General features: G+C 39.2%; 1 protein-coding gene across 1 annotated transcript in view; it reads right to left on the bottom strand.

Annotated features, from left to right (window-relative positions):
- The window catches only part of GREB1L (GREB1 like retinoic acid receptor coactivator), a 223387-nt gene that overhangs the window by 67607 nt on the left and 141686 nt on the right, over positions 1-14094 (bottom strand). Inside the window, exons 11-12 of the mRNA XM_089517153.1 lie at positions 11424-11609; positions 4927-5253 (exon numbers count right to left, since the gene is read on the bottom strand). Coding sequence (XP_089373279.1) covers positions 4927-5253; positions 11424-11609 — 513 coding nt within the window. The remainder of the gene's footprint in view (positions 1-4926; positions 5254-11423; positions 11610-14094) is intronic.

The raw sequence follows: 14094 nt of genomic DNA, 5'->3' as shown, positions 1-14094 counted from the left end.
CTGAGTCAAAATTCTGTAAATGCCAGCCTCAAGGAAGTTCCCTAGTCCACAAAGGAGAAATTATAGCCTAACATTTGGCTACTCTCATCAGTAGTCATCCAATTAAACTTGTCATTTCCTCCCTGAGATGAAATTATTGATGAAAAACTCTTCAGCCAACTATACTCACTTTCTGAAAGCCAAGGCACAGCAATGTTCAGAAACAATTTAGGGCACTGGTACTCAAAATTTTACCCTTGGGACTCCCCATTTACTTCTGTAAGCGGATGTCACACTGCCCCCACTCAACATAATATATGAATAAAAATATTTTATTTATTTAGTGTGTGTATTTTCATTTTTACATTTATGTATATTCAAGTTTTAACATTTTATAAGGAAATATAATCATTCAAATTTTGTTGTTGTGTACCTTCAAGTAGTTTCCAACTTATGACTACCCTAAGGTGAACCTATCATAGGGTTTCCTTGGCAAGATTTGTTCAGAGGAGTTTTGCCATTGTCTTCCCTTGAGGCTGAGAGCATGTGTCTTGCCCCAGATCACCCAGTGGGTTTCATAACTGATCAGGGAGTTGAATTCAACACATGTGCAAATTTTACACATAAAAAAGTTTGGGAAGAGGAGAAGGAGGAGAGATCAGTTTCCAAGTTTCACACACACACCTCTTGAATAGTTTTTGTGCACACGCGCACACACACACACCTGTTTGAGAATCACTGATCTAAGGGAAAAGAACCTTGCATTATCTAACAATAAATGATGGTCGCTCCTGGGTGGCTGTCATATCAACAACACGACCCCTTCCATGCCTTGAAATGACACAGTTCTCTTTCACACCACACAATAACATCCTTATGATACTTTAACTGCCATTGCTACATGCTATGGATTCATGGGATTTGTAGTTGAGGGAGGGACTATAGCACTACTATTCTCTGGCAGAAAATTCTAAATATTTTGCAAAACTACAAATCCTAGGATTCTTTACAATGGTTGTTAAAGTGCAACCCTAGTGCTATAATTGTACAGTATGCCACCACTTTTGCTAGTTCAATCTGAGCTAAGTGCGTTTGGTGGTTTTGAAATTGAGGCTACTTATAAGAGTTGCTTTATCAGCAGGAACAAGTATTAATCATCAATGTACCTCACACATTTGCCAAACACTAATGGGGTGCAAAATGAAGGTGGCATTTTAATTCAATTCTCTGTGTTCTTGATCAACTCCAAGAACAATGAATGGGTAGGAATACCTCATGTAAATGTGAAGTACTGGATGATTGTCATCCATTCCCAATCAGTCAGGGAAGGAGTGATGCTTTTGGCCCAGTGGTAATGTTTCATGGATTCTCTCATGCCTTTCAACTGAGGGTTAGGTTTCATAAAGAAATCTTGGATCATATTTAGTACCTCCTTCAGTAGGAGTCTTTGTCCACATAGATGGGAAGGCAACTCTTTTCAGAAACTTTCCATGTAAGCCAGGCATCCAGTGTTTGATTTAGCCAACAGTGTCTTAGCTGTAGAAGGCCCACTTTCAATCAAACATGGGCATGAGGAGATACATTAGGGAGGTATCGTTGGCATTACCATTCCATCTGTGTCTTTCTTTACCTGGTTTAGGCCTACATGAGCCTTTTTTTCAAGACTGGAAATGATCTTCTGCTTACTCCTTGCTCTGGAAATAAGTCCATAAGAGATTCAAACAGATTGTGTGGAGGAACAAAATGGCAAATTGTGCCAGCCAGGGGCTTGAGGAGGTGCTACTGGGCATTTTTAGTGAACATTGGAGGGCAGTGGGACTATTGGAGACCAGAAAATGGACTTGGGGAGCTGCATTTAGCCCACTGTGTACCTTTTGCCAACCCTGCTTTCAGTGAACAGTAATGGGCCTTGGCATCCATTATGGGAATAACTACAATGGGCACAAGTATCTTATAGTTAAGAGGAAAGGGGTAGATATTTTGTAAAACAAAGTGTATTTGACCATTTAACATTTGAGCCTAAATATATTGATGTGTGTGTTACATACTGTTTATATCAGGGGTAGGCAACCTTTTTGAGCCGGGGGCCGGGGAGCCAAAAAATAAATAATTAAATAATATAGGACAACATTTTCAAATGTAGGACACATTTTTTAAAAATTGAGGACATGCGAAAACATTGGATGATTTTTAAATAATGTTAATATAAATGCATGTTTCTTAGGCATGATCAAAATGGAGGACATTTGGGCATTATTCCTAGACAGATGGCAGAAATGTACTTCCCTTTCTGGCCAACCCCTCCTCCCCCCATTCCAAACAACACATTTGGGCATTGAACATGGCTTTACTTAACATGGCCTCTTGCATATTTCAGAGGCTTATTGCATAACCAAACTCTTTGGGTTCACATGGCTATGTATATTGAACATGTCAAGGTGGTTTCACAGTTCTTGCACCAAGTGTACTTCTCAGAAGTGTGTACTTGGTCAAGGGACTGTGGTTTTTCTTCACTGCGCATGAGTTTGTAAAAATCACAGCAATTTACATTGGCCGTGCCTCTGAAGCTGGTTCATATCAATATGACCATCACCATCATCATCATCATTGTTAAAACAAAGCAGACCTGTAAAAATGGAATGGAAATCCTCCTCCTGCTCCTCCTCTTCTTCTTCTTCATCCTCCTCCTCCTCCTCCTTCCTTCCTCCCTCATCCTCCTCCTCTTCCTCCTCCTTCCTTCCTCCTCCTTCCTTCCTTCCTCCCTCCCTCCTCCTCCTGCTCCTTCCTCCCTCCCTCCCTCCTCCTCACGCACCTGCGCTAGAGGCCAATGGCCCCGCGCACCTGCGCTAGAGGCCAATGGCCCCCCCTTGTCCGCCTCCAAAGGCCCCGCGTGCTTCCACAACAGGCCAAAGGCCCCGCGGGGCCTTTGGCGGCGGCAATCAGCGGCAGGACCGAGCTGGGGCCGGTCCCAACGTCTCGGCGGGCCGCATGTGGCCCGTGGGCTGTAGGTTGCCGACCCCCGGTTTATATCAACACAAAATACTGCATGTCCGCCCTACAAATATTGCAGGTTCATCCTATTCATGAACTAATTGCTAAAACACCTTTTCAATCAGTAGTTAAAAAAAAGATCTGGTATTATCAAGAAGGATGGAGATGGTGCTGAAGTAAAAGTACAAAAAAAAAAAGCAAAAACAAGATGTATGTGTGCAGTTCTGGGGGACTGTGGTTAGATATAAGCTTAAGAAAGCAGGAAGGTTCTATGTGTTCCATGAGAATCATGGAACCACCTCTGAGAAACAGAGTAGTTGCAACATGCTGGTTACTTGTCCAAACAGTATGTTTGAACGGCTGTGTCCAAAATGTTCCACATATTTGTCTGCTTGTGGGTTTATTAATAAAATAATAACAGATGTCTCTGGTTCACAGTGGAAATGAATGTCACTCAAAATCACTGGGGAAGTACAAAGAAACAGAAATACTTTTTTGTGGTTTTTTCGCCGGCATCTGAGGCTTGCATCTTCAGAGAATGATGGCATGGAAGTGAGTGGGGTATATATACATACATACATACATACATTATATATATATGTGTGTGTGTGTGCGCGCACACACACACACACACACACACACTGTGTGACCCTAGGTTGGGAAAAATGATTTACATATTAATCTGTGAATTGTTCTGTTGTTGAATGGCAAGGCCTCAGGGTGGGAGGATATACAAGGAGGATTTGTGTCAATTTAATTAGTGATCCATTGTCTGCTGTGAAAAACCCTGATCCTTGGTGGTTTCCATTTGCATTTTGCTGGGTCTTAATTTTGGTATTTTTCAGGACTGGTAGCTAAACTTTGTTCACTTTAAGGATTTCTTCTTTCCTGTTGAAGTTGTCTAGGTTTTTCTGGATTTCAATGGCTTCCCTGTGCATTCTGACCTGATAGTTGTTGCCATGGTCCAGAATTTCAGTGTTTTAAAACAGCATTTTATGCCCAGGATGGTTTATAACGTGTTCTGCTACTGCTGATTTTTCTGACTGACTCAGTTGACAGTGTCTCTCGTGTTCCTTGATTCATGTTTGAATGTTTCGTGCAACCTATGTACACTTGTCCACAGCTGCATGGTATGTGGTAAACTCCTGCTGCCATGATAGGGTCTCTCCTGTCCTTTGTTGAGCAAAGCATTTGCTGGATTTTCTTGGTCAGTTTGCAAACCATTTGGAGGTTTCAAAACACTGAAATTCTGGACCATGCCAACAAGTATCAGGTCAGAATGCATAAATTAACTTGTAAATCACTCTTCCCAACCTAGGGTCACACATTATAAATATATATACCCCACTCACTTCTATGCCAACATTCTTTGAAGATGCCAGCCACAGATGCTGGAGAAACATCAGGAATAAACTCTTCTAGAACAAGTCCTCATAGCCCGAAAAACCCACAAAAAATATGGATGCCGGCCATGAAAGTGCTCGACTTCACAAACAGAAATACCTTTGTCAAATTTAAAAGGATATTTTTTGTAGTGTGCCTTCAAAACATTTTTGACTAATGGCAACCCTAAAGCTGACCTATCACAGGGTTTTCTTGGAAGGATTTGTTCAGAGCAGATTTGCATTTGTTGTCTTCTGAGGTTGAGAAAATGTGAGCTGTCAAAGGTCACCCAGTGGTCTTCCATGACTGATTGGGAATTTGAATCCTGGTCACCAGAATTGTAGTCCAATGCTCAAACCAGAACACCATGCTGAACAAAATTAAATGTGGATGACTGATAAACCATACAGTACAGTTGTTTGTGAAACCAGTGCTAATACCATGACTGTGTCTTAGATTTCCAAAATGATGGTTTGAAACATCAAACACCAGTCTCCTATTTCACAAATGAATACAGGATCAATAAATTTACCTGTACTGGATCACTACATTCTATAGAAAGAAGATACCTACCTAAAACTACTACGCAGAATTCGTTACCCCGGATCTTTGAGGTACAGATTGCAACCACATAATCTGGTAATCTTTGCTGGCACTTCATTTCACTCAGAGATCTCAGTGTTTCTGAGATGCCTTCAGCCAAGGAATTTTGAGAGACCACCACGTGCACCATGTCCTGAGATACGCTGGCAATTAACCTGGCAAGCCATGGGAGTTGAGTTGGTGACAAGGAGAAGCACTGAGCACTCATTTGTAAGGACTGCTCTCTTAAAGTAAATTCCTGCATCGCTTTCAGCATGATCTGTTCAAATTCTTCCCTGAGAGGTATCTTATCAGGACCTGAAATGTTTGTTAAATAAAGAATCAAAACACAGTATCAAAAGCTTCTTCCATGAGACTTACCATTCTATGCACCAGGTAAGAGTGCTGTCAAAGATATACAAACTCCAGAATAAGTTTGTCATAGGAATCCTCTCCTCAGTGCAAAAGAAAGAATGGAAAGAAGGCACACCATGAGTGGATTTAGCCACTAAAACAAGAAATAAATCATAAGAGACAAGAACTAGCTGGCACCATAGGGCAGATGGAAGTACTGCAAGTATTAAAAAAAAATGGGTTAGCTCTTTTGTGAGAACTGCATCTAGAGCTTTCCCCTCCTTCTGTGAAAGCACTTTTTGCATTGTGCCCTCACCCTGCAAGTGGTATATAAGAGTTTGGAAAGTATGGCTTGTTGATCACTGAGTGCAGGGCTGCTTGTTGGATGTCTGGAACCCACTAATTCGAACAAGATTTGTAGCTTGCCTAGTTTCAGCTGCTGTGCCAGCTGCACACTTTCTTTGAGAAGACAGATCTGGTCATAGTGATGATGTCTTTTTTAACTCTTGGTTAGACCACTGTAATGTGCTGTATGTGTGTCTGACCTTGAAAGGTGTTTGGAAACAGCAGCTAGTGTGAAATGCAGCAGCCGGACTACTGTTATGTGTGCATTTTAGAGACCATAAAACACCAGTCCTGCAAGAACTACACTGGCTTCCAATTTGTTTCTGAGTTCAATTCAAGGTGCTGATATTAACCTACAAAACCCTAAATAACTTAAGGACAAGATGTCTGAAAGCCCGCCTCCTTCCATATGAGCCTTCCAGCAATTTGACATCTTCAGAGAAGGCTCTGTTGCACATCTCAACTGTGTGAAGATAGGCTGGTGGGTACACATAACAGGATATTCTCCATAACAGCACCTCAACTGTTGAACACCCTACTGAGGGAAGTTAGGCTGGCCCCATCTCTTTTAAGCTCCAGTGAGAAGCCAATGCATTCAGTGTTTGAAATTGCTGTTTTAACAGTTTCAAATTATTTTCCAGGATTGTTTTTAGGCTGTTTTTAGGAGTTTTTAAAGAGTGTTTTAATTTGTTTTTAAATTGTTTTATCTTTGTATGGTTTTAACTGGTTTTTGTTTTTTCAATGCCTCAAGGGCCCTTGTGAACTGAGAAGCAATACAGAAATCATTTAAATAAATCGATTATAATAAACAACAATTGTATTATAGGCTACCTTTAGGTAGAGACAAAGTGGAGTGGAATCAAAGAAGAAACAGGCAATTGCTCAATTAGCTTAAAGCATAGTCTGGCAACATACACCCAAAAGTGAAAGGAAAGATATGTCAGAGAGAAATGTGTATTATCTCTAGCAAATCTGCTTCTCTTTTAGGCGGCTTGCTTAATGTTTGAGAAATGTCACATACATTGCACAGCCTATATCAATTGGCAGATGTTTTAGATGACAATAGTCACCACTGTTGTAGTCCAACAGATATGGATATGGGTTGAGAAGGTTTCTTTATAGCCTGCAGATGGAAACAGTTCCCATAAGTATCACCATGTTTTATGGAAGGGTTATATTTGTAAGCTTCTTACAGCATCTGTCACTCTGACAGCAAACAGCTGGTGAGGGAATCATGTGTACCTGAAGATGTTATGGATTGCAGCTCCCAGCATCCTTCACCACTGCCTGCACTTGCTAGGGTTAACTAGTCTTGCAGTCCAATAGAAGGATTACAGGATTCCCATCACTGGCACAGAGAACCTCTAGTACTAAAACTAACAGAGACCAGGGACATAATGTCATGAAGACTCTCAATGTGTTCGTACCAAGGCTAACAACTTTTATAGCATGCTCACAGAACATGGCCACATCACAATAGGGATGGAGAACCTTTGGCCCTTCAGGTCCTGTTGAGCTACAGCCTCCACCAGCTCCCACTATACTCATCCATTATAGAGTTGGTCCATCAACATAGAGAATCACAGATTCCTCAACCAAGGTTTAGAGCAGGGATAAGCAAAGTGCAGCTTGTGTGCTACATGCAACCTTGAGATCCCTAAGAAACCATTCAAAACCCCAAATTCCCCTATCTTTTTTATTTTTATTTTGGGGGGCTGATTTTTATCTGCTGAAATCTCTCAAAGCTGCCTAAAAAGGCAACAATTTGCTCCCTTAATACCCAACAACCATACCTCCCCAAAACATACAAAAAGAGGAAAATGATAAGCCAAATATCAGCCAAAATGGCATTCAGAAGTGACATCACATCACTTTAACCATGCTAAAAAGTGCTACTGTAGCCAGCCAGCCAAGTGCAGGAAGGAAAAATGGCCCCTGCTGTGTTTGTGGCTGTCCACCCCTGATTTATATACTTTTTAAGTAGCTTCTATGTGTGTCTGCTAACATGTGAATTAGGTAACTGAACAACCAAAATGAACAGTAGGAATTTCTAAAGGTTCTTCTCTTGACTGAAAACCATTTACACTGAATTCCAGGGTATCTATATATTTCCAGAACAACCCCAGCCCCAGTAACACAGCTTATAGTCATTTGTATATTTGTTCAGCAAATACAATTATTCACTATTAACAGATCTTTTGCTGAGGTCACTTGCCATCAACCTGACTCTGAGTTGTGTTTCTGAGACATGAAAAAACAAGGATTTTGCCTTCTACTTTTGTATTGCTTTTACCTTCTTTCAAAACTTTGCTACTGCAGAAAATAAGACACTTGTATAAAATTTCAATTATCACTAGACAAATTGAACAGTGTTATTCACCACCAGGAATGACCAATTGCAACAGTTCTCTATTGCTGCATTCAGAATATCACAGCAAGCATCATATCACAGCATACTCTTCTCATCCTAAACAAGTTACAGGAAAAAACCATCACCCACAAGAACATTCAGAGGCTCACTGGAGTTTAAATTTTAAAGGGTGTGAAGGACTACTCCATCTCTCTCACAGAAATTGATGGGATGACTAAATTAGATGCTGCTGGTGTTTTGAGAAACCTAAGCGTGAGCTTCAACTTTGTCCCACTAATATGAAGAAGGCAAAAATGCTCCACTTGGACAAATCTTGTCCAGTTTTTAAGATAACAGTTTTCCTGCAAGGGCTATAAAACTCTTACTAGAACAAAATATTAGTCTGCTGGAGTGCCAAAGAGTGTTTTTGTCCTATTTCATTCCACTCAAATAGCTGAAACAGGAGATGATAGGAAGCTTCATACAGGAAACTGCTGAAAGTCTACGAAGGAACTTATTATCACATCCACAGGGGAGAAAAAAATCTGTGCTGCATCTTGATAACAACCATGAAGCTTAGGACAGAGAAAAAGAAGGTACCTAAACACGACTAAGGATAACACTGCTGTCTGAATTTGAAAATACCAAATAAGCAGGCAATGCATCTGGCATAAAAGAAACACAGAGACATCCACAGACATTGGAAGCAGCTAACAGACCTACCGATGGATAATTTTTCATATAAATGATAATCATTCTAAACAAAATAATACATAAATAAATGAGTTTAAAACTGTTTAATTTTACATGTTTTATTCTTTTAAAATTATTCATATTATTTTAAACTCTTCTAAACTTATTTTGTTACCTTGCATATAAAGTGGGATACGACTATTTTAATGAATAATTAGAGTTCTCCCTTTGAATATCATCAAAGGAAGGACCAAAAAGAGTTTACTATATGTTAGTGATTAATTCACTATCTTTGGCTCTAAGTATACTCAACAGGGAATCAACTCTATCAGAGCAAGTTTTACATCTGAGTAAACATGCTTAAGATTGTACTATTAAGCTTGTTACACACACACACACACACACACACACACACACACACAAAACTCACAGCCCTCCCTCACAAACACACTCTGGTTTCTACCTTTTGGAGTTAAATCTTACTGTGAAATATTTCAAACATTTTTGAAAGACTTGCTAGTGAAGGGGGAGATGCTTTTAGTCACCATGTAACAATAAGTCTGTCTGAAAAGGTGTTTTGTTTTGTTTTTTGCAATATTGTTATGCATTGATTCAGATTTAAAAAATCAAATTCTATAATAAATAGGAGGGAGAAGGGTTGGATTGGGTCTATAATGCCAGAAGGAAACTCTAACCTTCTGCCCTGGTAAGCATCAACCAAAAGAGTTTTGTGGTGCTGGTGAGCAGGGTGCTGAAGGATTATGCACCCAGCCCTCACTGGTGAGTTATCGTGTGATGAAAAACATCAGCAACCCCTGCCGGGTCTTGTCACAACTGTGTATTGCACAGCAACTCACTGGTGGGAAGGGGCTGGACACGTTGTTCAGTGCCTTAGTCTCTGGCCTCACAACACTCCTTCGGCTGATGCAGCTGCATGGCTCTTAAGGTGGGTTTTAGGGGCATTTGTGATCATTGCAATAATGCAATAGTTTAAAAGGCAATTAAATAAGGTATTCTTCTAAAACATCAGTCATTTAAAATATTATAAAAGTATTTAGTAAATATAACAATAAGAATAAAAGCACAGCACCTATATTTTCCAGGTTAAGGAAGCCTACAGGACAAGGTGTTTGTCCATGCATCTGGTCATGGGACAGCACTGTGTATAGTGTGGATTTCACAACACAGTTCAAGGGCATTTGAGATCTATAATATTAGACGCTAATACCTTTACAAATACAGGTTAGCTATAGTATGGAAGGGTGTCTCTAATCTCTAAAGAATGTTGGTGCAATTCCAAGGATGAGTCAAGACAATTTTGCAACTAACAGGCAATCTGTGCAGGACTGTCACCTTATAAAGCCTGAACATTTCACCCAGGTAGACATTTGCAGTGACCCAATAGAAGCAAATACTTCACTGAATGGCTCTTTTGTTTTCTTAACTTCCCATTCTGCTTAGGAAAACAGAACTCCTAAAAGGCTTTAAAAAAAAAAAAAAAGCCAGGCTGAGGGAGGAATGTAGCATCATCTTTAGGACTAATTTATTCTTATTTTAGCATGACATTTTGTGAATACAAACTCATCTCTAGCAGCACAGAGTGATATCAAAACTTCAGGCTATACGGCATATTTATATAGTTGTGGGAGTGGGATGGAATGTTAGCGGTTAAGATATTACATTCTACCCCACTCCCAGAAAGATATTACATTCCTCCCCACTCCCACAACTGTGTAAATATGCTTTGAAACCTGAGGCTTTAATATCGTGCTGCATTTCATCTGAAGAAGTGGGTTTATATCCATGAAAGCTCATGCTGATAAAAAAAAAAGATAATCTTAAAGGTGCTGCTACATTCCTTTCCCCCTCCCCTTCTCTTCTCTTCCTCTTTTTTACACTTCAGAAAACTAAGGACTTTATCACATGGGGGAAAATCGGGGGTTTAACAAGACATTTTCCCAGGACAGTGACACGATTGCGGCAAAGATGTTTCTGCACATTGTGCTTAGGGAGGACTTATCCCAGGAAGAACCAGGAATGCCCCAACAACAAATCATTTACGAGATTTCCCTGTGAATTATTTGTTGCTGAAGCACACCTGGTTCTTCCCGGAATAAGTCCTCTCTAATCGCAACGTCATGGGAAAATCTTTGCTGTGATTGCACGACTGTCCTGGGAAAATGCATTGTTAAACCCTAGATTTCCCTCATGTGATCAAGTCCTAATGTGGCTACTTCTGTGAAAATTTCTAAAAGCCTGCCTGAGAATGGCAATGGCAATGGAAGTACTGCCTTGTGCAAGGAGAAAGTAACAATTACTAAGGCTTCTCCAAAGTGGTGCCCTCCAGAGGTGTTGGATTACAAATCTAAACATTCGCCACCCAGCGTAGCTAGTGGCCACTGTTTAATCTACCACCTCTAGAGGGAGACAGATTGAGGGCGGCTGCTCAAAATGGACTTCTTACAGTTATGCATTACATGCCATTTTCATGTAAGCAAATACATGTTACTCCTAATACAATTAGGCACACATTATCATTACACACTACAGCTACAATACTTTCTGAATTAAGAGACATGTCTGTACATGAAGGTGCAATTTGAACAAGTGCCTTCCCTCCAATACCAAAGTTACCAGCTTCCTCCGAACTTGAATTTGGCTTAAATTTACCCTTTCAAACATTAAGTTGCAAATATGAGCAACAAGGAAACAATATATATATCCATACATCTGAGTAATGTCTTACCTAGCCGGACAAGATACTGTATTGTTAAAACAATCATATTCTCCACAGTTAGTAATTGACTCCCAGTCAATCCAAAGAGATCCAAATCTTTGCTTTCCAGCTGAGGAATCTTGTAGCAGTTCACTAGCAAGGGACTTACTACAATGTCTCCAACGTTCCCATAGAAATAGGGTAAAGTGCCATAACCTTAAAAAAAGAAAAGAAAAAAAGACAAACTGAAATCAAGCTACTGCAAAACAATTCTACAATAACCGAAATGTGTCTAAGGAATATTATTTTAAAGACTAAAAGAAGGGATAATAGGCCAGTGATCCAGAAGTGATTACTTTGATCTGTCCAATCCATCTCAGGGGCTTTAGAGCTAACTGGTTTCAAGAAGCAACTGCATTTGTAAAACTGGGTGACACAGGTATGTACCGCATGTCTTAGAATAGAACAGAATTGCACTAGAAATGCCTAGCAGGCCCTTCAGTGTGACTTTTGGTTAAACATGACCATAGAGTTGCACTGGAGGACCTAGATATTTCTAAAGAGAACATATTAATAAAATCCATGAATAATCAACTCTGCAAAAGTCAAGCTGAAAATGCAGAGGGACAAGTGTACCATGTAGGAAAAAGAGTGAACTTGTATCAGTTTTGAAGACATGACATGTAGATACCATTCTCTCAAAACAGATTAAACTGTCAATCCTTGACATGCTAGCACTTTAATATGAAAAGTTTTAAAATGCAGTATGGAAAGAATGTATGGAACTAGAAGAAAACTTCACAATACAATTGTTAAAAAGCCCTTGAATGTTATTTGTTTTTAGCTGGAAAAGGTACAATTTTGCACAGAGGAGCAATGGGGAGAGGTGCCTAATCTTTTCTCATCTGTTTGATTTCTGCTCAGAATCACATATATCCCAACTACTCTGGCCTTCAGGGGTCCCAGACCCAAGATAAGCCTCCTCTGAAATAAGAGATACAGTGAAGTTAAAGTGTTTCACATTTTGATATAAGCCAACCTAATTTTCATTTCCCAAGCTAATATTTGAAGCAGAGCATTAGTCTCCTTTGGGTTTGTGCTTTCCCAAGTTTGGTGATGCAGCTCCCTAAGCTAAGGTATGTGCAAGAATGTATATATTAGGGAAAATTTTGTACAAAAATGCATACATCTTGGGAAATTCCATACCAAAAGGTATAGATTAGAGAAAAGGTTTTAAAAGTGTATATAGAACAAGGACTTATTTGGGTAGGGAGGAAAACTGACAAAATGTAAGTATCCCCTCCCCAGCAGCATTTTGTTGAACTCTTCAAAACTGCTTTTCTGTTAAAGTTTTAGCTAGATTATATACAGTATCTAATGTACGTTATCTAAATCATATTATCTAGTTTGTCATAGCTATTGTATTTACTTTCCCATATCTGTGTGCAACATCTCATTTGTTTCCAAATTAAGGAAAAGACATGGACAGATTTTTCACAATTCTCATGTCTTCATTTGAATGTAGCTACGTGCAGTTCTTCTTCTTTCTTTTTCCAGAGAAGGGGAGCCTGTTTTATCTTCAGGGATGGAAAGTCGTATCATATTGTGGATTGAATTTCAGGAGACATCTTAACCCAGCAGTCCAACATAACTGAAGGCTTAGCACTTTTATAATACAATCAGCAAACATTCCAGTATAAAAAAGAGGAAGGAAGGGGGATAAAAAAGAAATGTGGCAGCAAAAACCAGACTTACTGGTTTTTATTTTTGCATAAGCTTTCATGGATATAAAATCACTTCTTCAGATGCAGTACTGAGTAGTATTAAGACCTCAGGTATAAACCATATTTATACATTTGTGGGAATGGGACAGTATGTATTATTATTATTATTATTATTATTATTATTATTATGCCATCTCCACACAAAAATTGGTATTCAAAGAAACTTACAGTTTAAAAGAACAATAACAATAATTGGATCAAGGAAGATGCAAATCATCATCCTTGCCCTAAATTTTAAGGGACTGCATAATAATAATACAGGTCTTTTTCAGATCTTTATAGTGGTCAGTTAGTATTGATGTGAGGAAGCAATAAATCTGCTTACCAAAAGTCAGTTTTTCTGGATCCCAAATTCTCTCTGAGAAGATTCTTTTTGTTATATGTGCAGTAGCAAGGACTCTTATACGATAGATGTAGTGTGCCATGAAACCATTGTCTCTATTCATACCTCTGCTAATGGGTTCAAATGTATGAATTTAATTCAGTTCAGCAATTTCTCTTTCTAGTCTCCCTGTTTGGTTATTTGAAGAATGTGTTTGCAATGAACAAATTGTTGGTTCCACAAAATTCAATCAGTTATTCTCCTGCTTCATTTCTTTATCCTAGGCCAGATTTTCCTATAATCTTTGAATCTGCTGTTTCCTGCTTTTGCATTCCAATTGCCTACTATTAATAATAAGTCCTGTTTTGGTGTACAAAGTTCAAACTTGAACTCCTGGACTCCTGCATAGAATTTACAATTTCTTTTTCTTCTGCCTCTGTAGTTGGAGCATAAACTTAGATTAAGATTATATTGATGGGTTTTCCCTGAAGTCTTATTGACATGATTCTGTTATATTTTGCATTAGATCCTTTGACTGCTTTTGCTACATCTCTCCTTGTTAAAAATACCATGCCATTTTTCTTAGATTTTCATT

The sequence above is a fragment of the Sceloporus occidentalis genome, unplaced genomic scaffold (genome assembly GCF_023333645.1).
Source record: "Sceloporus occidentalis isolate IW3139 unplaced genomic scaffold, rSceOcc1.0.p SCAF_3, whole genome shotgun sequence".
Lineage (NCBI taxonomy): Eukaryota > Metazoa > Chordata > Lepidosauria > Squamata > Phrynosomatidae > Sceloporus > Sceloporus occidentalis.
Note: the sequence above shows the minus strand (reverse complement) of the source record. Positions and strands in the feature narration are given on the sequence as shown.